The sequence below is a fragment of the Marmota monax genome, unplaced genomic scaffold, assembly GCF_021218885.2.
Source record: "Marmota monax isolate L192 unplaced genomic scaffold, Marmota_monax_Labrador192_F-V1.1 WCK01_AAM20220418_F8-fsc00106, whole genome shotgun sequence".
Classification (NCBI taxonomy): Eukaryota; Metazoa; Chordata; class Mammalia; order Rodentia; family Sciuridae; genus Marmota; species Marmota monax.
This window is the reverse complement of record NW_026695218.1, coordinates 5,743,857-5,771,332: the sequence shown is the minus strand read 5'-3', so window position 1 is coordinate 5,771,332 and position 27,476 is coordinate 5,743,857. Positions and strand designations below refer to the sequence as shown.

At 42.5% G+C, this 27,476-nt stretch overlaps 1 protein-coding gene across 5 annotated transcripts; it reads left to right on the top strand.

Moving 5' to 3' along the window:
* The first annotated feature begins 226 nt into the window (after window positions 1-226).
* On the top strand, window positions 227-26,425 carry Sema4f (ssemaphorin 4F). Of its 5 annotated transcripts, XM_046432325.2 has the most exons (15): window positions 227-468; window positions 2,645-2,796; window positions 3,367-3,426; window positions 3,643-3,741; window positions 8,185-8,278; window positions 17,835-17,954; window positions 18,053-18,204; window positions 18,814-18,992; window positions 19,198-19,345; window positions 19,425-19,647; window positions 19,774-19,883; window positions 19,997-20,157; window positions 23,800-23,858; window positions 24,106-24,248; window positions 24,421-24,561. In XM_046432325.2, exons 1-15 carry the CDS (start codon window positions 324-326, stop codon window positions 24,427-24,429), a joined length of 1,854 nt encoding a protein of 617 aa, XP_046288281.1. In that variant the 5' UTR covers window positions 227-323; the 3' UTR covers window positions 24,430-24,561. The 5 variants fall into 5 exon arrangements, with proteins under 5 accessions (XP_046288281.1, XP_046288278.1, XP_058431083.1 ...); XM_046432322.2 differs by having other exon boundaries at window positions 24,106-26,425; XM_046432323.2 differs by having other exon boundaries at window positions 340-473; window positions 24,106-26,425.
* Window positions 26,426-27,476: the final 1,051 nt, after the last annotated feature.

Genomic DNA, 27,476 nt, shown 5'->3' with positions numbered 1-27,476 from the left:
AAACTCGCTACCGGAGGTCCTGAAGTGACACCTCCAGCCTGTTTCAGAGGTAGAACTCCCACCTATACCTGGGTCTGGCTTCACCTCTGCCTGGGATGAACCTCTCCTCCTCAGTCCCTCCTCTACTCAATTCCGATTGGCTGGAGAAAGGAAAAAGGCCCGACATTGGTTCCTTTTAGATGGGCGGAGCCGGGCTGGGTTTCGTCTCGCGCCTCAGGCCGAGCCGGGCCGAGAGGACCCGAGTGAGGCCGAGACCAGCGGCCCAGTGGCCCGGAGCCGAGGCGGCTGGCCGCGCCCCACCCTGCAGCCAGGCGGAGCCAAAGATGCTGGCCTCTGTCTCGCGGCCCCGCCCGGGCCCAGGGCCACCTCGGGTCTTACCCTTGCCACTGTTCCTGCTGGCGGTGTTGAGCGGCACCGTGTCCGGCCGCGTCTCACGCTCTGTGCCCAGGACCTCGCTTCCCATCTCTGGTAAGGTGCGGACGCCTTCGTCCTCAGCCCTTTGCGCCGCGCGCAGCCCTCGCCCGCACTTGTTCACACCCACCCGCTTCCTATCCTGGAGAGGCCCCCTCAACGCCTTGCACCGTGCCCCCGCAGCGCCTAAGCCCCTCAGGGACCCAGACAAGACTCCGGCACTCTGCTGTTTCACCCTAGCCCTAGCCCGGGCCTCGCGCCTCGGCATCTACGACACACCCAGGTTGCTCCCTCAGACCCTTATTTCCAGGACCGCTAGATAGGTCAATCCCTTACCGTGCAGAGGAGGATACTGAGGCCCTAGGTGGGCTTGGGAGTTGATCAGGGTGTCCATTTAGAAGTTCCTTCTCCCTTATTCCCCTAGTCCCCCATACCTATACCTGTGTCGAACACTCCAGTTTGAAGCCCATTCCATTCCCAGGCCTTTCATTCTAATTCAACCACTCCCTGGATCCCCAGCTCAGCATTTACATCTTCTGAACTTCATTTCCCTATGATCAGTTCAGTGCACCCTCTGCTATCAAGCCTCTTACCCAGCTCACCACCTCAGTCTTCCAAACTCAGTCCCTTCTCATCTCTGACACTAGCTCCCATTTTTCCATGAATCAGATTGACTTTAACCCCCTAACTCCTTGAACCTTCTGTGCTCCCTCTGGCCATTCCCTGCATCGACTGTTGGAAACCATTTTATCAGTTGACAGTAAAGTTTTGCTTAAATGATTTTGGAAGTCTTCAGAAGGAAAAAAGAAGAGTGGACCAGGTCCTTGGAAAAGATGTGAAAGAAGCCAGGGGATAGATACCACAAGGTTAAAAGTGGTCATTCACATTTTAGAGACTCTGTTGAGGTGGGCATGAGTGTGGTATGGACCTTTGTTTTCTTCTCAGTGGGTATGGAGGCAGACAGAACCAGTAAAACCAAGAGTACCCTTGGAAAAAGCTTACAACTGGGTAACAGTAATTTAGAGTCTAAACTCAGGTCAGAAACATATAGGGATGCTTGAATCTCCAGGGCAAAGTTGTGGTCAGAGCCTGGAGTTTCAGTTTGTGCTGGAACAATAGCTAAAAAGTAAGTTGAGGTTGCCAGGCTGAATTGATGTCCAGAAATCCAGAGATGTCTAGAAGGCAAGGTGAAGCAGAGCAGGGAAAACAAAGGAGGTTGGGTAATTCAGAACTTATACTAAGCATGAGAGAGCAGGAAGAATACAGCGCAGAAATAAGCACCAGTGGAACAGTGGATGGGTGGGGCTCACCTCAGCATAGCTAGGAATGAATGGGTTGATGGCTAGTTATCACCATGAGGACACTCAACCAGCTGAAACTTATAGAGCAGAGTTGTATAGGGATAGGATCCTCAGAATTAGATTAAGCTAAGAAGGTAAACACATATGAAGTTATTTTTAAAATGAGTTTTGAATGCTGAAAGGGGTTAGATTTGGCCAAAGCAGAATGCAGCCATAAAGAAGACAGGGACTATTTGTTAAATGTGTAGTACATGTCAGGTGCTTCCACATATGTTATCTCACATAATTCTCCCAACAATCCTGGATGGTGTTGTTTACAGATGAGGAAAATGATGCTCAGAGAGGGCAAGTAATGTATTCAGGATCATATAGTAAGTGGGAGAGCCACATTTAAATCCAAACTGGTCCATTTCTGAAACACATAATTTTTCCCACTACACGAAACTATACCTTTTTAAGTGAAATGGGGTGAGGGAAGGTCAAGGAAGGTGACTGAGAGAGGAGGTAGACTCCGAATGTATTGGTAAAAGAGTAAAACATTTATAAGTAAAAAGTAGTTACTATTAAGCAGGATTCAAAAATAAAACCCCACAATTTAGAATAGTACTTATACCTTCTTTAGTATATTTTCAAATTAGGGATCACATTGATATGAATAGAAATCACAGACTTAATATTTATGCTGTTATTTATATTTTTATGGAAAAAGCATACTTGACTGGATTGCATGTTAAATATTCTGACATCATCAGTTGTCTTGGGGTAGTGTAGATGGTCGACCTGTCAAGGTGCTGTTTTTTCCCTGATAGCTGCCATATAAATGGTATTTTGGGAGAAAACAAAAATTGGCCTTTCGGCTTTGCTGTAGTAGATCCAACCCTTACAAAGCAATGGCTGATATCATTCTTCCCTTTCCCCTTCCCTTTCTGCAGAGGCTGACTCCTATCTCACCCGGTTTGCTGTTCCTCATATATACAATTACTCTGTTCTGCTTGTGGATCCTGCTTCCCACACACTTTATGTTGGCGCCCGGGACACCATCTTCGCTTTATCCCTGCCTTTCTCAGGGGAAAGATCTCGCAGGGTGAGTGATGAGAGTGGGGAGGTCCCCAGGCCCTATATCATGTGGTTAGAGCCATAGTTTTATGGAATGTGGGTGGGGGAGTTTTATAATAACTCAAGATGTAACAGTGGTGATACTAGAAGGGAGGGATTATCCACTATTTTAGCCAAGTGATAGGGATAGGGTTGTGATGTCTAGGGAGGCTATGGGAGAGATTCAGGGTGATGGGGAGGAGGCCACAGTGTCTGGGTTTTAGGGAAACAGCTTCCAAACTTTTTTGATCACACATTAGTACTATATTGTTACTGGTACACAAGTGTGTACTTAAAGAAACTTTCCTTGAAATAGTATTGGCTCTTCTATATGTGTGATACATTGGATAGATTCTATTTCATTAAAACAATGTTGGTTGTGATTTCACAATTGATTAATTACTTAATCAATTAATGGGTGGGAACCTTCCATTAATAAATTGAAAAACAGTGCTCTAGGAGATGTCAGAAGTTCACAAATTGATGGAGGTTGTCAAACTGATCTCAAGGGAGTTTGGGGTGGGGGACCTGGGGAAAATGGTCACTACTCCTTTCTCAGATTGACTGGATGGTGCCTGAGGCTCACAGACATAACTGTAGGAAGAAAGGCAAGAAAGAGGTAGGTGTAACTAAATTCAGGCTCTGTCCTGAGAGTCCTTGAGAACTTGGCCCATCCCTGAGTTGGTGTCAGGCCCCTGGAGTTCTCTCATCCAGGCAGGGATGCTGATACCATCACCCATCATCCCTGATCCCCAAATTGCATCTAACTGTCTTGATCCTACCTTACCCTTCCTTGTACCTGCTGCTTCTGATTCTAACCGTCTCTAACCCCCAGGATGAATGTCACAATTTTGTGCAGATTCTCGCCATTGTCAATGCCTCTCATCTCCTCACTTGTGGCACCTTCGCTTTTGATCCGAAGTGCGGGGTTATTGTGAGTGACAGGGGTGGGAGGAGAGGGAGAGGGAGCCTGCACCAATGTGAGTTATGTGGGGGTGGTGGGTAGGAGGATGGGAAGGGTTTTCTGTGAGTGACCAAGTGGGGCATGGTTAAAACAAATACTGTGCATGATAAGCATTGGGATAAGGGGTGTCCTCACAGGGTGGAGCCTGTGTCAGCTACTGAGGGAGGGTAAAAAAAGAAGGGAGACAGGGAAGTTTTCTGTAGAGGGTGAGGTATGAGATGCAGTGAGATGGTAAATGAAGTTAGGGATGCTGGCTGGGCTGGGGAGAGGCCAGATCCAAGAGAGCCTTTAGAAAGCGGAAAATTAGGTTTCTGTTGCCCTATGAATACTTTGGCCAGGCACCTTGGGCCTATTTCTTAATCAGTGTAACCCATGCCTCCTCCTTCCTTCTATAGCATGTGATTGTTTCTCGCCCCCTTCTCTTCCCTCCACTGTCAACCTCATTCTGTGTAGGCTATGACTTTCAGCTTTTATACCTTCTGATGTCACTGCCCACTAATGTGATGCCCAGTACTCTGGCCTTCAGGGTGGATACTCTGTCAGCCACATTTTCTTCTGGATCCTGTTCATTGCTGCTGAAAACCTGGGCTTCATTACCCTCAATCCTAGGCAATCTTGGGACACATGTACACCCAATGACATCTAGTCTAGACACTGCCCTGTTCCTGGGATGGTAATTGTCTTTGAACTTTCAGCTTTCTACATCAGTTAAACATTGTTAGCACAGTCCTCCAGCACCACACATTTGTGCCTAGGTCTTAGGTGAGTAAAAAACCTCACATGTCTTTTGTATTCTGTTTAGTACAACAACTCCCTTTCTTGATCCTGATCCTTAACTGTGGATCTTAACTGCCCTGTTCTGTAGTTTGCTGTGATCCAGTAATCCACCTGGATCAAGTCAGTATGTATTTCCAAATGCCTCTTTGTTACAGACCAGCCTCATATCTTGGGCTTAGAATGTTATAATTGCATATGCTTCATGTTCCAGTCCCTTTGGTTACCCTTGGGGTTAGTTGAACTTAGGTTAAGTCCTTTGGCATAAAGCAGCTGATAGGTTCCTTACAAAGGTCTGGATAGTTCTCTCATCCTGGGAAGGTTTCTCATTTCAGGTTGATGTTGAAAATCTTTACATCCCATTAGGTAATGTTGAGGGTCTTCTTTCCTTCAGTTCTCATCAAGCTTGAAGTAGTAGTGGTACTGATATACATCTAGATAAGATATCTAGATGGAGAATGTTCTGGACATATCTGTTAGGATTGGTGTGACTTGGATCCCTATCCATTCTTGAGGAATATCAGCAACGAAGAGTGAAGCCAGGGTTCTGTATTCTGCACTCTCACCAATCTGGCTCTTTCTCTGTATCCTGTTATCTAACAGACTCATCAAATTCTTTGATCAAAACTCATTTATAGGAGAAAGAGATTAGCTTAACCCTTCAAGCCACACCCTGAGCCTTATCCTGCTATCCAGCAAACTCACTCTCCTTGAGTTCTGGCTTTATCCTTAGTGCTGAATGGCTCATGTCCTAGACAGATGGCATTGAAATTATGTATAATTTTCTGAGGGTTTTGCTCTTTATACAACAACTTGCTCAGAATTGATCATGGAGAAATGAAGGTTCTTATAAAAAGGAAGTTTAAGCACTGTATCTATCAGCTCCAACTTTGAAGTACTGTCCTTCATTGCCAGCTTATCAGATGGTAGAGGGAACATAGTTTAATTTGATTTGTTGAAGGAACTTCAGCGGTTACCAGAGAAAAATTTTAGTTTCTAATAATAATAATGACCATTGCGTCCAGTATCTATGTAGGCTTGTCACTACTTTATATTCTTGTTTAATTTTTTGTCACCACATCATGATATTTAGGTGTTATTTGTTTCCATTTTGTAAGTAAGGAAAGAGTTCAGAGAAGTTTAAGTACCATATCTAAGATTATATAGCTAGCAGAGGCAGAACCAAAATTGAAACCTAGGTTTGTCTGGTCCTGCTCTACTGTCCTGTCCTACTAGTTCAGCCCACAGCCCCAAAGACCTTATCTGGCTTCCGTTTCTTGTGGCATTTGACATGTTTGGTGTATCAGGAGCTATCTTTCTCATCTTTTTTTTTTACCTACCATTTGGGCGAGGTCCTTTATATGCCTTCTATTCACCTCGACCAAGACCAAAGAACTAGTTCTAACTTCAGTGCTTTCATGAGAACCTTTCTATCCAGCCATGGCTTACAGTTTGAGGGACTTGCTTCCATCACAACTGATTTTGAGAGACTGTGCTAACTGACACCATGATGATGCAGCACATAATCTATATGTTCTATATGATCTATTTCTCTATATTCTGCAGAGAATATATTAGAAAGGTCTTGCCCTTTTCATACTCCAGTTGAAGGTTATTTTGACCATAGAATAATCACAATATGTCTAGTTAATAGGAAGCTCACTTTCTCAAAGACTAGATGACATGATGATGCCATGAGGGGGCTAGTTTTGACACATTGAGTTGTAAAGGGTTGATAAACAATCTCTGTGAGAAAGTCTAGCAGTCCAATGAAAACATGAACTAGGGTTTGGAAGACATCAGACCTGTAGAGTTTGAGGAATGATTTCATAGAAAGACTGGAAATACAAGAATGAATGAGACCTTTGAAAGATATGTAAAAAGGATTATGGATAGATTCTTGGAATATACATGTAGAGGCTCAAAAAGAAGGAGCTAGAGAAGTGACAATTAGATAGGAGAAAGGACTCCAGGAAGATAGAGTTTCAAGGGCCAAGGAATAGAATATTTCAAGAAGGAGAATGAATCATAAGTAACAAATGGTATGTGATGACTGAAGAGAATGAGAACTGAGAAGAGACTCATCTTTTTAGTTTTTGGTAAAATGTGAGGGAGCAGTTTTAGGCATAGAGATGAGACAACATAATTTGTTTTCTAGGAATAATAGGTGATTTGGTTTGGCTAGAACAAAGATCATTTTGAGAAGCAGTGGAAAATAAATAGGTTGGACTAGAATTTGTACTCCAGGCAATGGTGAGCCTTTTTGTCTTCCTTTTCTCCAAAATCTACTATCCAGTCAGTGGCTGATACTTTGGAAGATTAATCTGGGGTGGATATATAGATAAACTGGGGATGGGACCAGAGAGCATGGAGAAAGGAGGGCACTGCTATCATTCAGGTGAGAGGGAAGAAAGGCAGCTGCAAGCAACAGGTATTTACTACATTTCCAGAGTGCCCAAACACCTTGATATCACCAAACTTGTTACCTTTTTCTTCAGGGGAAGATGTTCCCACTGCCATACAAGTGGAGCACTTGTGCCTCTGTGGGGTCTTCAATCCATTAGGCTCTTTGGACCCAATATCTCCTATTTTGGACACCTCAGACATCTCATTTTAATAGGCCCTCTTCAAGAGTGTCTCGATTAAATAAAATCTTGTTTGCATCTACAGAAAAGAGATGAGGAATCTGAATGGGCTGGTAGTATACTAAGCTTGGGAGATATATATCTATGTTACTCTTTGATTAAATTCTGTTAATTCTGTTATTCTACATCACAGTAATTAAGCCATAGCCACACCAGTTTGTGAGCTACTGATAGCATACCTGGCATTTCTGTGCTGTAACTTTGATTCCCAGTCAGCCACAGTTGACTTCCCTCTCAGTCCTAGGTTGAAATCATCTGCAATTTCCATTTTTAGATTTTTTTTGAAGGATTTCTTAGTGCTGGATGCTAGACTAAGGTAGCTTCTGACTGGCCCTGGTGGAACTCTTTGGTCTCTTGCCTCCCACCCAGGTCAGTCCTTAGAGGATGGTACTGCCTTTAAAATCTTGAATTTTCATCTTAGCTTCAGGTCATTCTTCAATGACCTTATAGATTCCCTTCTCCTCTTGGATGTATGGCTCTGGCACTGTCTTTCATCTTTGGGGTAGTAGAAGGAGGATGCTCCTTTTTTCCCCCTAGGCCTTGGGCTTTAGTTTGTCCTCTGTCAGCCTGTACTTTTATTTGCCTTTCCTAAGGGCTCCAGTCCTGAAGAGACTGCTTTCTTCTCTGGTCCTCTTTGTCCTGTAGCATGTTCTCTAGCTAGTTGCAGACTCCACAGTTCAGCAGCATTTCAGAGGAAAGACCCATATCCAGCCTTGTTGCATTTTTTTTAGGGCCATCCCAGGTAGGCATTCATCAGGGCATATAAGTTGTGGGTATTAAGAAAAGAGGACTAACTTGTGAAAAAGGGGTAGCAGAGACGGTAAATGAAGAATGGGGGCAGGGAATCAGGAATAGTGACTTAGTGTGGGGATGATAGTAGAAGGAATGGGAGGTGAAGGGGAATTAGCTTTTCTTTCATCTGACCATCTTTGTACTTCTCACTATGAACCTTCCCTGTGACCCCTAAACCAACTGCCCCCCTTCTGGTCTGTAGGATGTGTCCAGTTTCCAGCAGGTTGAAAGACTTGAGAGTGGCCGGGGGAAATGTCCTTTTGAGCCAGCTCAGCGGTCAGCAGCTGTAATGGCTGGTGAGTGGGGAGAGACAAGAACCTGTGATTTCTTGCTCTAATTGCCTCCTTCCCCACCCCTGCTGTTGGAATTTCTGTGTCCTTTCTTTCCTTGGAATGTCTATTATTCCCATGTCTTTTTTTTAGCCTTTCCTGTTCTTCCCTGAGTGCCTGTGACCACCTGCTTTTTCCCACAGGGTATTATTTCCCCAAAGTTCTCTCCAGAGAATATTTCCTCTGCTTCTCTATGTGAGTGTTCCTCTGTTAATGTCACTTTCTTCTCCCATAGTATTTATTTTTTTGTTTATAAGAGGAATATACTACAATGCATATTGTAATAAATTTGGAAAAAATACATAAAGAAGAAAATAAATCTAGAATAGCACTGTCTAAAAATCTTTATATGATGATGGAAATATTCTGGATCTGCACTGTGCAATTCAGTAACCACTTGCTATTGTGGCTGTTGAGCCCTTGAGATGTGATTAGTGTGATCGAAGGAAATAATTTTAAGTTTTATTTAATTTAATGTAAATGGCCCCCTGTACCCCAGTGGCTACTGTATTAATACAGTTCTAGAATATCTCTACTTAGAAAACCACTGTTAGTATTTTAGGATATTTGCTTCTAGCTATTTATTTATTTATTTATTTAGGGTACTGGGGATTGAACTCAAGGCCACTCAACCACTACTTTTTGTATTTTATTTAGAGACAGGGTCTCACTGAGTTGCTTGGTGCCTCCCTTTTGCTGAGGCTGCCTTTGGACTCACGATCCTTTTGCCTCACTTTCTGAGCCTCTGGGATTACAGGAGTGCGCCACCATGCCTGGCACGTCTAGCCTTTTAAATGTGTGTGTACATCCATATATACTTATGTGCTTACATTTGCTGTCTAGTGCTTTGTTGTTTGGAGGAATCAGCAATGATTGTGAAATAAATTCCTGTGGGTGCTTTCTTTGAACAATACATCTACAGTTGCTCAAGTGTGGAAGTCATTCTGGAAAATGATTGTCTAATTCTTTGGTAGCTAGAGAGCAAATTGTTTTTGTCTTACAAGACCTGTATTTGCGGTCAGACCATCCCATATCCGCCTTCCAAATTCGGGGAAAACCCAGCTGTTTTCTTCTGATTGTATAAAATAAGCAGTTCCATGGAAATTTTATAGTACTTTTAAATGTTTTACCCCATGGATATAATTTTGAATTTTATTGTGTGAATTTATACCATAGATACATACCATACATAATATAAAAATTCTTTGTAGAGAGACTTTTAATGACATCATTACTCACTCCCTGAGCATACCATAAATTAAGCAATTCCAAATTGTTTATAAATTGTTTTATTTAGATTATTTGAAGTTTTTTCTATTCTCCATATTGCTGTAGTAAACATTTTTGTACACTTTTTTTTGTGTGTCCTCATTTTAGATCATTTCCTTAAGATGTCTAGAAATGGATTACTACAGCAAAGGGTGTGAACATTTTATGGCTCATTATCTGTTGCTAATTGAGTTTTTAGAAACGGTGTACCAATTTACACCCTAAGCCAGCAATGTATGAGAGTGTTTTGTTTTCTCACATAAATTTCACTGTAATGTATTGTTGCCATTTTAAAAAAAACTTTGTTAATTTGGTACTAAAATGGCACATTGTTTTAATTGGTATTTCTTTGAATATTAGTAAAGTTGAACATCTTTGTGTTTTAGGACTTGTTTAAAATTTATTTTTTGGCAATCCTCTGTTCTTGTTCTTGGGCCAATTAAGAGACTATTAATGTCCTACACTTCTTTTTGTGATTATATGTTTTATCCTTTTTTGGTTAAAGTAAGGGGTGCTTTACCATTGAATTGCATTCCCAGCCCTTTTTATTTTTTATTTTGAGACAAGGTGTCACTAAGTTTCTTAGGGCCTTAAATTGCTGGGGTTAGCCTCGAACTTGTGATCCTCCTGACTCAGGTTCCTGAGTTGCTGGGATTATAGGCATGTGCCTGGCTCAGTCCGTCTTCATTTAGAGAGCAGATAAAATTTTTTCTTACTAAAAAATTCTCCCCCCAATTTCACTCTTTGCTATATTTGGAACTTATTTTGATGAAAGGCATGAGATGGGCAACTAAATTAATTTTTTTTCCTATCTAGTAATAGTTAAATCAGTTACTTAGCATCATTCATCATATTAATTTTTCTTTCTTCACTGACTTTTTGTCAACTTTATCATAAAATTAATTTTTACCTGTAGTTTTGAACAGTATTTGTGTAAAACAAAAATTAGAATGCAGGATCTAATGATGAAGTTTTTTTCTTATGTGTGACTTCATTTTTAGGAAATGTATTAAAAGCTATACAGATGAAATCATTCTTTAATCATTCAGTTAATGACTTTCCTTTTCAGGAAAAAAACTTTTAAAAGTGAGCATAAAGTATTCCAATTGCTTGGCTTGGTGACACATGCCTGTAATCCCAGAGGCTCAGGAGGCTGAGGCAGAGGATCATGAGTTCAAAGCCAGACTCAGCAACAGCGAGGCACTGAGCAGCTCAGTGAGACCCTGTCTCTACATAAAATACAAAATAGGGCTGAGGATGTAGCTCAGTGGTTGAGTGCCCCTGAGTTCAATCCTCACCCAGTATCTACCCCCGTCCCCAAAAAAGTATACCAACATTATCAAGATTATCATCATTTACTCTTAAAATTGATGAGGACTTGTTTATCCTTACACATGTTTGAATAAAACAATATTTTTCTTGGCTTTTTGTTAGCATCTTTGGCAAAACTCTGAGCCAGCCATTGGTATCATTAAGAAAGATTTCTTGAGTTTCAGTCATTGTAAATGTTTCTTAATTCTGCAAAATTGTTAATTAGCATAAATGACTTTGAAATGCAATAATCTAAAGTAATCAGTTAACATACTTTATTTCAAGCAATAATCTTTAAGCATGTGAAAACCTCTACAAATAATTTCTTTTCAGCCGCTCAGTGAATTTGTATTAGGATGTGGTTTAAGAAGACTAATTTCATAAATAAAATCATTGTGTGACAAAGTGGAAAGAGCACTTTCAAGAAGGTTTCAAGTTATTTTTATTTTTTTTCCAGAAGATAAAATTCAGCATTGCCCAAAGGAAGAAAAAAACATAGGAAAACAATTCAGATTTGTTTTTTTAGCTGTTAATTGACAGAGGTGATCAGAATTCACTTTCTAGTTTAGAACCACCATCTCCAGTTAACATAGGAACTCTGTCTCTAGTTGCCTCAGATCTAAATCACAGTCAATACCAGTATTATAAATTTTCATCTGTGGTTCTTATTTTACAGGGATATCATTTAAAAATTTTCTTGGTTTACATAAGAGCCAGTATTCACTTGGGGCTTTTAGTATTGATCCACTGTGCCCTTCTGTTTTGAAAATGGCACTGTAGAAACTTGTGAAAACAGTATGTAAGGACTAGAACCAAATCTCCCAGTTAAAAATCTATAAAAATATCCTTAAACATAAAAGAGATATTTTGAAATGAAAAGAAAGAACTTTTAATAATTAAAGTATTTTTAGAATATAATAACAGAAGTATTTTCTTAAATTATAAAAATTACAATGTGCATTGTAGAAAATTAGAAAACAGAAATGTTATAAAGAAGAAAGTAAAATTTTTATTTGTAGTTCTATCATCACAAGGTAATCAATATTATTATTTTGGAGTGTAATGAGGATTTTCCTTAACTGTTTATGTTTCTTTAACTGTCTATGGGTATTTATAAGTAAAATATAATTATGCATATTTCATTTGGTATTATTAATACTGAGCATTTTCTCATAGTAGTTATATTATTATTTAAAACATGATTTTTAGTAATTGTGTACATTTCCATCAGATTAATGTGGATAATTTAATTATTTCCATATAAGTATACATTCAAGTTTTAAAATCAGTTATTGCTTTTATAAATAGTGTCACAAGTCAGATGAATTAGTGAATGCTTATAATCTTAGCTACTTGGGAGGCTGAGACAAGAGGATGTACCTCATTGTTAAGAGTGCTCTAGGTTCAGTCCCCAGTACAGGGAAAAGCTACAACATAAATTTTTTTATATAAGTTTCATGTTAATTCTTTACATGAATCTAATTAATTGCATATGAGTCAACCTAAGAAATGGAGTTGCTATGTCAGGGAGTGTAAAGATTTTTTTTATGGTGATCAGTAGATTTGGATAAATTATTCTCAGTCCCACCAGTAGTAATAAGAGAGCCTGCTTCATCACACCCTTGTCAGTCCCAAGTATTATAGTGAACAAACATACAAAGAGACAGTGCCCTCCTCCAAAGTCCAATTTAATGTGTATTTTAATTGGTATTTCTACTAGTGATGTTGAACAATTTTTCATGTGTTTATTGGTACTTATATTTCTTTTGGGAAAAGCCTTATAAATCTATATTTCCAATATGACATTAATTTATACTACACTTAGATAAAAGTAGCAAAATGATCTTTATTTGCACTATTCAAATTTATAAAATTTTTTAACAGTAACATCCACATTAGCCTAAAATCACGAATATTTTGACAGTAACATTCACGCTAGCCTAAAACCAATCTTGAGTCCTTCTCAGTCTCCTTAGTGGATTCTTTGTCTTCTGCTCATTCTTTAAATGTAGGGGTTCCTCAGGCTACCATCCAAGAGCTTCTTCTCACTCTAAAGAGTTGTGATCTCAGCCAGGCATGTGGCTTCTTTTTCTATTCCATTCAAATACCTGTCCAGTCTGTATGTGTTTCCCAGGTCCTGAAGGTATAGAGCACATACCCAGCTACTTTTCAGATGCCTCTGCTTGGATGTCCTGCAGGAATCTCAATATCATCATGCTCCAAACTCAGCTTGTCATTTTTATTCACCTTCTCCAAACCTGCTGTTCCACCTACATTCCCTCCTCTGAGTGCTTAGCGTCATTGGATATCAGCAAGGTTAGCAGTCATTCATATTTGGTCTTCCCTTACCAAAGGGAACAAATTGGGCTTTCATCAAGATGAGCAGAAAAGCTCAAAAGCTTTTGCTTTTCTCCTTGGGAACTCATCCTGTGATTTTTATCCACTGTTTTCAGACACTGCATCCTGTGATAATGCATCTGCCAAGGAGCACTACAAATGTTCCAAATGCACTGGCTACTGCCAGTGTTTTGGGCCCAAGCCTACCTCTTAAATGCATGTGTATCTGCCCCAAGATTGGCATTCATACACTGAAACAAGACAGTTAATAGAAATCCATCACAGCCAATAGAGGGAAAAGAAGAGTAAACACTGTAACTCCAAACGGCTAATTATGTCCTACTAATAGGCTGTTAGAAAAAAAGAAGAGGGTAGCCAGCTGGCCTAGTCCTTACATAAGGAAATGGAGAATATTAGAGTAGGAGGTAACTATTCTGAAAAGCATCCGACCACAAGAAGAAAAGGAAATGGAAAAAGCAAGGCCAGGGCATGTTTACAATCTTTTAAAAACCAATGAACATATACTTCCTATTGCTAATCTCCTTTAGAAGTGAGCATTTGACATCAGAATGGAAATTAAAACCTCCATAGTGTAGTGAAAAATTCACTGCCATAACACACCCCTTGGCCTTTCAGTATTGGGTTAGTAGCACAGTGTAAGAATCTGTTTCACACACAATTATGATTTTCTTTGGCTGTGATTCTTCATATTCTGGAGTGTTAATTCTTTATATTACTAAAATGAAAATATCTTAATTTGGGGGTTATAAAAATAGAAGATACTCACTACAAAAAACATTCAGTGAATACAAAAAAAAAGTATAAAGAGAACAAAAATTGCTTCCAATTCCATTAGTCAGAAACAAAGCATCATTAACACAGTAGAGTTACAGCTCCTTCAATAATCTTTCCTATTCCTGCAGGCATATATGCATATTTTAAAAAATAGAAATAGTGCTGAATTAGCTGCGCATGGTGGTGAATGTCTGTAATCCCAGCAACTCAGGAGGATTGCAAGTTAAAGGACAGCCTCAGCAACTTAGTGAGTCCCTAAGCAATTTAGCAAAACCCTGTCTCAGTATAAAAATTAAAAAGTGCTGGGGATGTGGCTCAGTGTTAATGCTCCCTAATGCTCTCCAGTACCTAAATAAGTAAACAAACAAACAAACAAACAAATAAATAAATAGGGCTGAATTTTCTTATCCCCAGTAGTTTTTTCCCTAACAAGCTTTTTCACTGAACTCAATTGTAGACATCACTCTTTTACCCATCATCATTTGCCAATAGCTAGATATGTACTAATGTTTACTGACTTAATCCGTTCAGCAACCATTTACCAAACAATTGCACATTAAAAGATATTTTATTATATGAACATTGCAATTTAGTTGCTTTGGAATTGAGTTTGTCTTGGAAGCTCTTGGGCCTGCAGTGTCCTGAATCCTCCTCTGGACTCCTGTCCTCATGACTGTGGTATTTGCTTACACCTGTAGCTGATAACACCCTTCTCTGGGTTAGTGAGTGTGAAGGACTGTGACAAGCCCCCTGGTATTCCTGGAGCATCTGGAGCCCTGCTATTTCCTCCTGACTTGTCTGATCCCTTATCCTGTGCCTGAGTGTCAGTGACCCTCTGCTATTCCACCCTGAGTGATTGTGTTCTCTTCTGCATTTCTAGGTTCCACTGTTGCTGATTCCTCCATTGATCTCTTTAAACCTTGGGATCCTTTTCCACCATCCACTGCTGGGTCTTTGCATAGTTTCCTGTGGTCCTTTACTTTTTCCAGAATAATGATTGTTTTTCCTCAACCTTATATCCTAAACCATGCTCCCTAAATATTCATAACTGTCTCCTGTAGCTCATCTCCTTTCAGTCTCAAGGTATCTATGACACAGTTTTGATGAGAGTTTGGCTTTTTACGAATTTTGCGAGATATTTAATCTAGGGGCATTTACCACTGAGCCACATCCTGGGTCTTTTTTATTTTTATTTTTTTGAGATGCGGTCTTGGTAAGTTACTTAGGGCCTTGCAAGTTTCTGAGGCTGAGGTTAACCCCTAACTTGTGATCCTCCTGCTTCAGCCTTTAGAATTGCTGGGATTACAGGTGTGTGCTACCACATCTGATGTTTAGAGAAAATTTTAATCCAAGCTTTTCTGTACCCACATTTTCCCTCCTTGAAAGTACGAGGATTGGTTTATTTGCTGCTTTATTTGCAGCCGGGACCTATGACCAATATTTGGTTTTTATTTCCAGAAATTCTCTGGAAGATAATGGGTTGTAATTTTATAGCTCCCACTCTTCTTCTGGCAAGTCAAGCATATGACCCTTTGAGATTTCATAAGGATATGTAACTAACATACTGAATAACTGCCATGTGTCACACCCTTGCTAGGGCTCTGTAATTATCTCATCTAATCCTCAGCATTTACTTTTATCTCTATTCTAAATTTGAGGAACCTGAGGTTGAGGGAAGTTCATTTGCCTAAGGTTGAGGGAAGTTCATTTGTATCATACTACAAGTATATGTTCAGGGTTTCAAGCCAAGTCTTCCTGGCCCTGAAACACTTGGATTCTTTCCACACTTTAAATGATGGAACAATTGCCCCTTCCTAACTCTTCCCCATGTTTTCCACCCTTCTCTGCTGCCCTCAGAAGCTTCCTGGCCATTTTTTGCTCTAGAGTTTTCAAGACTGATTATCCTACCAGTGCCTGTGGCACACAGCTTCTCTGGAGCATCTCCAAGATGGTTTTGCTTTCCTCCATGTGGTTCTACTCTCTTCTGCTTCTGGAAGCCAGTGAGCTCAAGCCTTCATGGTCCTTGCTGAGATTTTTGTGCACCAGCTTCCAGTACACAGCCTCTTTTTTTTTTTTGTTAAAAACTTTTATTGGTACGTTGCAATTATACATAATAGTGGGATTCATTATGCCATATTTATACATGTACGTAACAAAATCTGATCGATCTCATTCCTGGTATTTTCCATTTTCTTTCCCTTCCTCCTCCCCCTGATCTGATTGCCCTACACTATTGATATCCTTTCTGTTATTATTGTTGTTTTAATTAGTGCATTATAATAATACATACACCCACACCCACACATTCATGGTGGGATTCATTGTGGTACATTCATACACATCAGCCTCTTTTGCTTTCTCCTGCTTCTTCAGTCTCCTGACCTTGCATTATTTTTCTTCCTGGCTCTTACCTTTGTGTCATTAATGCTGTGACTTAAGCAGGATGTGTGATGACTCCCAAGTTGCTGACTCTGGCCCTGTTTCCCAGATCCTTCTTATTCATTGCCTTCTGGAATCTCTGACCCATGTCCTGAAGCCACTTAACCCTTAGTCTGTCCAACAGATGAACTCACTTTCTCTCTACCTTTCCCCATCATGGGCCTTCTCCTGTCATTTCCTGGCTTGGTTAATAATAGGGTAAATAATAGGGTAAAGCCCATGATAGAAGAGACTCTTCACAATTGGTGCCCGTCTCTACCCCTCCAGCTTCATTTCTGCTCACTTGCCCTGCATGACAGCTCCCTCTGGGCTTTAGCCTCCAGTGTCCCATGTCCCCAAATGTGGTTTTCCTCTTTACTGCTTGTGAAGACCTCCTTCTACTGACAAATTTCTCATTCTTCAGAGATGCTACTCCTTTAGGTAGAGGTAGCTGGATCCACTCTATTAGTTCAAGCCTCCTGGTGTCTTGACTCTAGGCAGGTGTCCGTGACCTGCTGCTGCCCTGTTTCAGTTTTCTTTCGGCTTGTGTTTGAGGCCTTGACAGTGTTACTAGAGGTGGCTATAGTTCTTTCCCACTCAGTGCACAGAGCTGCACCTCCCTCCTATCCCAGAGTGTCTTGGATTTCTCTCTTCTTCCATACCCACCATTTGTGTGATGCCTCTGTCCCTCTTCTGTGCAGGAGGGAGGACCCCATTCCTCTGTTGCTTCTCCAGCTGTTTGTGAAACCTCCATTCATCTTCTGGGCTAGTGTTCTCAAAGGAGGCCTGAATCACTTGCATCAGAATAATTGATTGCTTGTTTTTGAAATGCAGGTTTTTGGGATGCACCCCTGCCTCCAACTTTGAATGAGAATGCTGGGTCCAGGGACCTGCATTTTTATCAAGTCCCCTAGCAATTCTAGTATAACCTACATTTGTGACCCGATCTAGGGCAGTACACACCCACCGATGTTCAGAAAGAATACTAGTTTCCTTAGACTTGACCATGGTGGAGAAATGACATAAGATTGGAATGTGCTACCAAGCCAATGCCCCTCCTGGAGAGTCACAATATAGTTAGTTAGCATATTGTAACAGCACAAAACTGCCCAAACAAACCTGGTTTCCACAGGAGAGGCCTTCATTCTCGCTTTGTGCTAGTGGACACTCCAGCAGTTTCCCTTAACCCTGATTTCCTTACTGTCCCAAGAGGTTTATTTCTACGTTTACTGGTAATCAGGGGATTCCTGTGATGTACTCAGTGGTGTCTGGCACTTAGTGGGCGCTCAGTTCTGAAAGTTGCTGCCCTGCTTTATTCCCTGCTCTGCCTGTGACCACTTTTGCTTCCCTCAGTAAGTCTTTGATGCCTTGTCTCTTCCCTGTCGCCCTGCAGGGGGCGTCCTCTATGCTGCCACGGTGAAAAACTACTTGGGGACGGAGCCGATTATCTCTCGAGCTGTGGGTCGTGCTGAGGACTGGATTCGCACAGAGACCTTGCCATCCTGGCTTAACGGTGGGGAGAGGGGAAGGGGAGCCCTGGGACACAGACTGGGTGGAGATTGGGTGATCCTAGCTGTGTCTGTGAGGATCTGAGGCCACTGGTCTCCCCAGCCCCCGCCTTTGTCGCAGCGGTGGCCTTGAGCCCAGCCCAGTGGGGGGATGAAGATGGAGACGACGAAATCTACTTCTTCTTTACTGAGACTACCCGAGCATTTGACTCATACGAGCGCATTAAGGTCCCACGGGTGGCCCGTGTGTGTGCGGTGAGACCCCCATCCCAGCTGTCTGTTTGGTGTCTCCTGGTCTCTTCTTCCTGTCTTTTTCTCTCAGGGCCTTTGCATCTCTCCTCTGTCTCATGCTTTTCTCTGCCTTGATTTTTTTTTTCCACCTTGGGAGCTTGAGGAGTGTGGGGGAGGGTCCCTGCCTCTTTCACCTCCACAATTATCCTTGTGACATAGGAGGTGGACTGGTAGCACATGAACTGGTGGCACACAGACTTGGGTTCAATCCTGCTTTACCACTTACTGCCTCTGTGACCCTGGGTAGGACCTTTATCATCTTTGACACTCATCTGTAGAGTGAGAATAATAACAGTATTGACCTGTAAGGGTTAATCTGAAGGCTAAACAAGGTACTTTATAAACTGTACTTTATAAGTACACAGTTGACTTCATCACTGTCATTATAATTGTGACATCATCCATCTTTGTATCTCATTGTCCTCACAGTTCCTCTGTCTGTCCTTGCATTTTTGAGTCTCCCCATCTGTCTGTGGCTACCCTGAAGTCAGGGAGGAAACTTGGGTTGATCTTCACACTTCTTGCCCAGTATTAGTTTTCTAAAGAGAATTTACCATGTGCTTGTCACTCCAGGGAGACCTTGGGGGCCGGAAGACCCTCCAGCAGAGGTGGACGACATTTCTGAAAGCTGACCTACTGTGTCCTGGGCCAGAGCATGGCCGGGCCTCCAGTGTCCTGCAGGACATGGCTGTGCTTCAACCTGAGCCTGGAGCAGGGACCCCTATCTTTTATGGCATCTTTTCCTTCCAGTGGTGAGAAGGAGAGTTACAGGGTGGGAGATTTGTGAGGTTGGTGCAGTGTAAGTGCTGTCTTCTCAGAGGGGTGGACTCTCCCCCACTGGCTGTGTGGCTCCCCACATATTTCCTCCAAGAGAGGAGGTCTTTTCTTTCGACAAGGGATGGGTTGCTGTCCCTCAGCTCTCCCCAGATATTTGGTTCCAACCTGTGACTCTTTCAGGGAAGGGGCTGCAATCTCTGCTGTCTGTGCCTTCCGACCACAAGACATTCGGACAGTGCTGGATGGCCCCTTCAGAGAGCTAAAGCATGACTGCAGTAGGGGACAGCCTGTCATGGACAATGATGTGCCCCAGCCCAGACCTGGAGAGGTGAGGGGGAGGGGGCAGGTCTTCATCACAGGCCTGAATTAAAGAGCAAGAGGCGCCCTAAGCCCTGTGTTTCCTCTAGTGCATCACCAACAACATGAAGTTCCAGCAGTTTGACTCATCACTCTCCCTTCCTGACCGCGTGCTCACCTTCATCCGAGACCACCCACTCATGGATAGGCCAGTGTCTCCAGCTGACGTCCACCCTCTGCTGGTCACTACGGATACAGCCTATCTTAGAGTCGTGGCCCACAGGGTGGCCAGCCTCTCAGGGAAAGAGTATGATGTGCTCTACCTGGGGACAGGTACATTGAACAGTCAAGCATGTTACATACTCCCATCCCACAGAGGGTCTCCTAATACATACGGGCATCAGAACCCCATGCACAGAGACAGTTATGCCATTATTCTTGATCCATGCTGCCTCCCAGAGGATGGACACCTCCACCGAGCAGTGCGTATTGGAGCCCAGCTCAGTGTCCTTGAAGATCTGGCCTTGTTCCCAGAGCCTCAGCCCATTGAGAACATGAAATTGTACCATGTGAGTTGTAGATTTTTGGGGAGTCTGGTGGAGAGACATCTGAGTCTAGAGCCAGTTATGTGACCCTGAGATTTGGGAGATTCAACATTCCCCTTCCTGTTCCCTTTCTGTAGGGTTGGCTCCTGATTGGCTCCAGTACTGAGGTAATACAAGTGAACACAACCAATTGTGACCGTCTCCAGAGCTGCTCAGAGTGCATCCTGGCCCAGGACCCTGTCTGTGCCTGGAGTTTCCGGCTAGAAGCGTGTGTGGTCCATGCTGGGGAGCACCGAGGGTAAGTGTAGCTGGACTGGTCTCTTGTCCCAGAACTCTGTCCCATCCACATGTCTGTTTGTTTCTCAGTCTGCTAATGCTATCCTGTCACTCTGTGTATTTCTCTTCTGTTAGTGTCTGTATCACTTTTGTGTCCATCTGTCAGCCCATACTGATTCATCTGTCTGTTCATCTGGTGCTGTCTCATCAATGTCTTTGCCTCTGTGCTAGACCTGTGCTGATAGTGGCACTGAGTCTATGTTAGTCAAATGGCAGTCAATGACACTCCATGTCAGACAGTGGGACTGAATCCATCTCTGGTAGATGCTTCTCAGTTTTCATCTTATAGGGGCTCTCAGGTGTTTTCACAGTCTCCCACTCCCTCCTTCCTTGAAATTCTCTCTTCTCTTGCCTTCTGTGACTCTGTGTTCTCCTGCTACCCTATTGATTCCTTTCTCATCTAGCTGCTGAGTATTGATATTCCTCAGGGCTAAGTCCTGGACCCCTTCTCTTTACTCTTCAACATTCTCTCTAGGTGATATCAGTGCCATCTGAGTGCTAATGCTGACCACAAATGTGTCTCTAGCTGAGACACACTCCCTATCCAGTTGCCTACCTGATGTTCCCCTTGGATTCTTCATAAGCAACTCACACTTATTAAGTCTGAGATTGTATTGTTGTTTTCCTTTTTCCCTCACATGCTCCTTCTCTGGTCCTTATCTTGATTAACTGAACCCCTTTCTTCCAGGTTTTCAAGCCAGACCTTGCCTGCATTATATTGCAATTTGTATTAATTCTAGCCCCCAAACCTATCCTAGGTCCAGCTTCTCTTCTTCACCTCTGCTGCTACCACCAGTAATGTAAGCTCATTACTTCTTAACTGGACTGCTCTAATAACCTCCTGATTGATCTTCTCTTGCTCATGTTGTGCTCCTATGGTCCACTTGCCATTTAGCAATTAACTTAAAAATACACATCATATTTTGGAAGAAAATCCCTGACGTTGTTTGTGTTCATCCTAAATATTTCAACGTAGATCTCTACCAGATAAGGACTCTCTTTAAAATACTTTTAAAATACTTTATTGTAGTAATTTTCAAACATACTCAAAAGTAGAGACTAATATAATGAGTTTCCGTGTATTTATCCCTCCGTTTCAAAATTATCAACTCCTAGTCAATCTTGCTTTAATCAACACTCTCACTTTCTACCTATTGTTTTGAAGCAAACCTTAGACATCCTGGCACTTCATCTATAAATCTTTCTTCATGTATCTCTCACCTAGAAAGATTCTTTTAAAAAGATAATCATTATATTATATAATGGATATCACCATTATCATACCAAAAATTTAATTTCTTAAGTGTCATTAAATATCTAGTCGATGTTTTAATTTTCCCAGCTAAATACACTTAAAAAATAACCTAAGTTGGAGTTTAAGTAATGTCTATCAAAATTGATATTGGTTTATATATATATATATATATATATATTTTTTTTTTTGCAGATGGACAGAATGCCTTTATTTTATTTATTTCTATGTGGTGCTGAGGATCGAACCTAGTACCTCACACATGCTAGGCAAGCATTCTGCCATTTGAGCTACAGCCCCAACCCTGGTTTATATGTTTTTTAAGTGTTTTTAAATCTTTAATTGAGATATTAATGGGTATTTTTGGTCAATTGTTTGGAGCATGCATTTTTCTAACCTTGAGATTTCTCTGCTTGAAGCCTCGTTAATTTACAGTCTATTTGTGTATCCCAGAACCTCAAGTGTGAATAGAACCATAGCATATTATAGAACCCTGATATTCTGTAGAACAACAATATTACAAATCCTTTAGAAGTAAACTGATTAATTACAAATGTCAAAAGATCATGAAACTTTAAAATGATAACTGACATATAGTCAGTGTATTCATAAAATTTAATTTTGTTTTTCTGATATTCATTTTTAATTATAAGTGTAAAATCTTGTACGATCTCTTAATCAGACTTGACATTTTGCCAGTTGAGGACATAAAGTAATTCTAGGAGGGCAGGATTGTCCTGCTTTGCTTTCTTTTTTCTTAGTATGATGGATTGAACCCAGAGGTGCTTAATCACTTATCCATATCCCCACCCCTTTTTCATTTTTTATTTTGAGACAGGATCTCACTAAGTTGCTTAGGGCCTTGCTAAGTTTCTCAGGCTGCCTTTGAACTTGGGATCCTCCTTCCTCAGCTTCCCGAGTTGCTGGGATTACAGGCATGTACCATCAGGCCTGGCAGTTTTGCATTTTCAATCAAGAACTGTGACAGGTCTTTTAGTTTCTTTTGGGAAAACTTTACATGTCTAGAGAAAAGAAAATGGTTTATTCTTTCCTTTCTTGTTGTAATGTTTATTAAAATAAGAATTTCACTGGCCTTAGGTGTCCTTTGTATTTGAGCCTTAAAGGTTCTCTTTGGGATATATGTGAGTTTGGAGGGTGTAAGAGGAGGAGCATGGGGTGTTGGTATATGCCAGTGTCCTAGTTTGATATTTTTGAACATTCTGCCCTTCATATCAGTTCACACAAAAGAGAAAAAAATGGACTATGATGTTCCTGTGGTTACAGCTGTACGTATAGTCTTCCTGTATTTCCCACTTACTATTAGACTCAACAGCCAGCCTTGTTTTACCCTGGAAATTTGCGTTCATTCATACCACTCTTGGAGCTTATTTCAGGGACTTTAATTTATACTGAAGGAATTCACACTCAAATGGAGTCTGCCTCTAGTCTAGGCTTTCAGGTGTTCAGACTTTTTACCTGGCCTTCACTGACAGCCTTAGTAGAGATCTCATTGGTATCCATACCTCTGAGAGTGATGCCATAGAGTTCAGCAGTGAGTTGTCCATATTGCCATCACTGTCCACCCACATCATGGAAATACCAGATTGTGTTGTTTGAAACATCAGGGCCAATATATATTAACAGCTGTTGGAGAAAGTGAGTTCCTCCATAGACAAGCTACTTACTTTATGAAATTAAAAGTCATCTCATCCTCACAGGATTTTGATTAGTATTTACAGAAAAGAAATTTGCTGTTTTTCTAAAAGAAAAAGAGAAAAAAAACAACAACTCTAGTTTGTGTTGTGTGTCTCCCGAAAAAAATATTGTGGTTGTGGATAATCAGGTCTATTTTTTAGAAGATTATTGTTTCTTTTTTCTTTTTGCAGTACTAGGAGATGAATCCAGGGATGCTCTACCACAGAGTTATATCCCCACTTTTTTTTATTTTTTTGTTTTAAGACAGGATCTCACTAAGTTGCTGAGGCTGGACTTGAACTTGTGATTCTCCTACTGCAGCCTCCAGAGTCGCTGAAATTACAGATATGCACCACTGTGCCTGGCATTTTTGTTGTTGGTATTGTGTTGGAGATCAAATATTCTCATTTGTTTTAAAGCTCACCCACAAAACACCTTTCTAGCAGACCATGGGCTTCTAGAAATATATGTTGAATTTGATATGGCAGATATCATGAGGAATATGAGGTATTGGGGAAAATTTAGGCGATAAATTCTAATTCTAGGGGTGATTTATTTGATGATAGAAATGTAATCTGTGTGTGAATGTACTGTGGTACTGAGGAGAGTAGAAGAGAATGCTGCCAATGGATTTACCAAGTATTCTCGTCTCTGTAGGTTGGTCCAAGACATAGAGTCGGCAGATGTTTCTTCTTTGTGTCCGAAAGAGCCTGGAGGTCTGTATGGTTTATGAAAACTGTGGGTGGAGTGGCTAAAAAGGATTTAAAAGTTGTCCATTTTATACCTAGTTTAAAATTTGGATCCTGGAAGACACGGCAGCCAGTGTCCCAGGGCGTTACCCTTTTTGGGCATCCCCTTTTCAGCTTTGTCCCCATCTCATGTCTGATATCACCCCACATTTCTCTCTCCTGTACCCCCAGACTATAGCTTCATCACCTTTGTGCCTGTGCTGTCTCTCTGCAGAACACCCCGTAGTGTTTGAAGTTCCCGTGGCTACAGCTGCACATGTGGTCTTGCCATGTTCCCCCAGCTCGGCATGGGCATCCTGTGTGTGGCACCAGCCCAGTGGAGTGACTGCGCTCACCCCCCGGCGGGATGGGCTAGAGGTGGTGGTGACCCCAGGGGCTATGGGTGCTTATGCCTGTGAATGTCAGGAGGGTGGGGCAGCCCGTGTGGTTGCGGCTTACAGTTTGGTATGGGGTAGCCAACAAGCCCCTGCAAGCCGGGCCCGCACAGTCGGGGCTGGACTGGTTGGCTTCTTTCTGGGGGTTCTTGCAGCATCCCTGACTCTCCTCCTGATTGGTCGGCATCAGCAACGACGGCGACAGAGGGAACTTCTGGCTAGAGACAAGGTGGGCTTGGACCTGGGGGCCCCACCATCTGGGACCACAAGCTACAGCCAAGACCCTCCCTCTCCTTCTCCTGAAGATGAACGGCTGCCTCTGGCCCTGGCCAAGAGGGGCAGTGGCTTTGGTGGCTTCCCTCCACCCTTCCTGCTTGATCCTTGCCCGAGCCCAGCCCACGTTCGGCTAACTGGGGCTCCTCTAGCCACATGTGATGAAACATCCATCTAGAGCCAGGCAGGTGACCACTAGTGCATGAATGACCACTGAAACAAAGTGATCACTGAGACCAGGGTCACTGGGCCTGGAAGACCATCTTGGCCTCCCAGTGTTCTTTGAGTGATCACCTAGATTTCAGTGTCTGCCCTCTCCAGGCCTTGATGGACTTGGGGAAGGGTCTTTGCCTCGTTTGTGATTCCCATGAAAAATCAGAACTGCTCTCTGCAGGGAATCCACCTTCCCCTCCCCACCTCTGAGCCTTTGTAACCCTTCAGCCCTGACCTCCTATCTTGAGCCCATTAGGTTTGGGGAGGGGCTCAGAGCAGTGACTGCTCTGGGTGGGCCTGGCCAGAAGGAAGAGCCATGGAGGTGGGTAGGGCTAATGTGCACTGACTCCTCAGGGTGGTTTTGCTGATTCTCCAGTTTAGTGATTTTCTGTGGGGAGTGCATGATCCCCATGCATCAACATGAAACCTCTGCCCTGAGATTCTTCCTGTCCCATTTTCCCTTCCACGAAAGAGTAGGTGTAAATACATTGGTGTTCATAGGAGACACGGCCACGTGTGCATGAATGACTGGGCCGATGCTTAGGTGTTTTAGGGGTCGGGGTAGAGGTGGGAAGGTTGGAATAGGTCATTGCCTGCAGAACTTATACCCTGTAGCCAGTCAGGAAATGGCTTTCTTTCCCAAAAGGAAACTAAACACTGCCCTTCTCCCCACTTCCCTACAACCCTTCTGTAAAGTTGGGTAGAGAAAAGCTCCTGAAGTGACCTTCTAGGCGGGAAGGGCAGCGGTACATGTGACCCCATCCTTCTCTTTGTTTTTGCCTTCTGGCTGCCACCACTGCCATGCCACAGCTGCTCTTTCCCTGGCTGCAGTGTAGGCTGAAGCCCCTTTCCTTTACTCCCAGTAAAAATGAACTTAACAACATTCTAAATATTAGGGGATAACAAAAGGGGGAACAGTCACAGGACATGTAAGCAGCTTGAAGATAGGTGTGCATCAGTGACTTTACTCAGGGTGATACCATTGCCACAAAGCAGGAGTCACCCACCTTGGGCCTGTGGACTCCCTAATATTGTATGCAAAATGTCGTCTGTACTGTGTGTCTGTATTTTTCTGGGGGAGGTTTTATGGATTTCATCAGATTCTCAAGGCCTTAATAAAGTTAAAGGACCACTGCCTGCGGTGACCACTCTTGGGCCAAGCCAAGCGGGTGCCACTCTGTGGCAGCTCCTCTTGCCCTGCTGCCTGTGGCCAGTCCCTGGACTTATTGCTCCTGGAAGCCTGTTTATCCTGTCCATGGAAGCTGGGATCTGTGCACATTTGAAGAGACTATGAACTTTGACCAAATACCCAGACCTCTTCCTGCTTCACAGCTCTTGCGTGCTCTAGGCTTCTCCTGCTCAGTCCCGGTCTTGGCCTGTGTATGTGCCTCATTCATCCCTGGTGAGGGATCCCCTGAAGCTCCAGTGAATGATCCTGCCCTTACCAGTTTTCTGCTCTGTTTTCCTTGGCAGCAGCCTGTGAACTACTGGAGTCCCCTTGGGTTTGGAGTTATCAGTGGTATTGCCACTAATAATATGATCTTTGATATGTAATCTAACCTAGGGACCTTGGTTTACTCATCTGTAAAGTGGGGATAATAATACCTACCTCAAGGTTGCTGCAAGGATTAAATGAGAAAATATATAAAAAATAAAGCACTGTCTGTACCAGTAGATCCTGTTATTGTAAACAATGACTTACTAAGCCATAATCATATGACTTAACCATGTGATAACCATGACAGATGCAACCACTGTGATTCTCATGCAGTGGAAAGAGGGCCACTTCCTCACAGACTTGTTGTCCTGGGCCATCTCTGGCCAGATCTTAGCCAGTGTGTAGGTTTTAGGCAGATCTGTGAGTTCTGTAAACTTCAGATGTGTCTAACTTTTGTGACCTGATGGTCCTTGTATGGGAGTGGAGGGAGGCACCATATTATTTGGTTAATCCTCCTGCAGCCCTATTTGTTTGAGGTTATGGGTTGGTTTCCCTTTGCAGGAGAAGAGATTTCCAAGGGGACAGGAATCTGTGGGGTGAGGGTGAAGAAGAGGTTTTTTTTTTTTAAGGAGAGGAGGAGCTAGATCACAGTGGATTTGAGCCCTGTGGTCCTTGAACTGTGGCTGTGGTTGGAGAACTGGCATGATGAATGTAAGAAAAATGAGGAAGGCTAAACAGGTATAAATGGAGGGGAACCCCATCTTAGTTGGTGGAAAATTCAAGCCCCAAGAATGAGGGTTAGCATAGGAATGCAAAACCAACTTTGGATGAAATATGGCCAATTGCATCATCTTTGGATTGGGGGTGAGGAAGGGAGAAGACCATGGACAAGGGCACGGAAGGCAAACCAAGGTCTTGCCCCCTATGTCCCTGCAGGGAGGATTGTTAGGATTCTGGCAGTCAGGGGCTTGCTAGATTTGTATAATACAGCAGCTGTTGGGGGGGTCTTATGTTTTGTGTTACCTCCCTAGATTGCCCACTTAAGACCTTCAATCTCAAATTCTCTCTTTTGACTCTTGTTATGGGTCCATAAATTGATTCTCAGCTTGCCACCTCTAACCAGTGGTCTGCTGCCAATGTAAGAGCTAGAAAGAGATGCTCATTATTGGCTCTTGTATACCAAGGCAGTTCTATCATACCACTAGCCCTGATGTCAACAGGAAGCAGAGCCACTTTCTTTCCTAGGAATCCCCAGATCCTTCCCTTTCCTCAGCTCCTTCCCTTTCC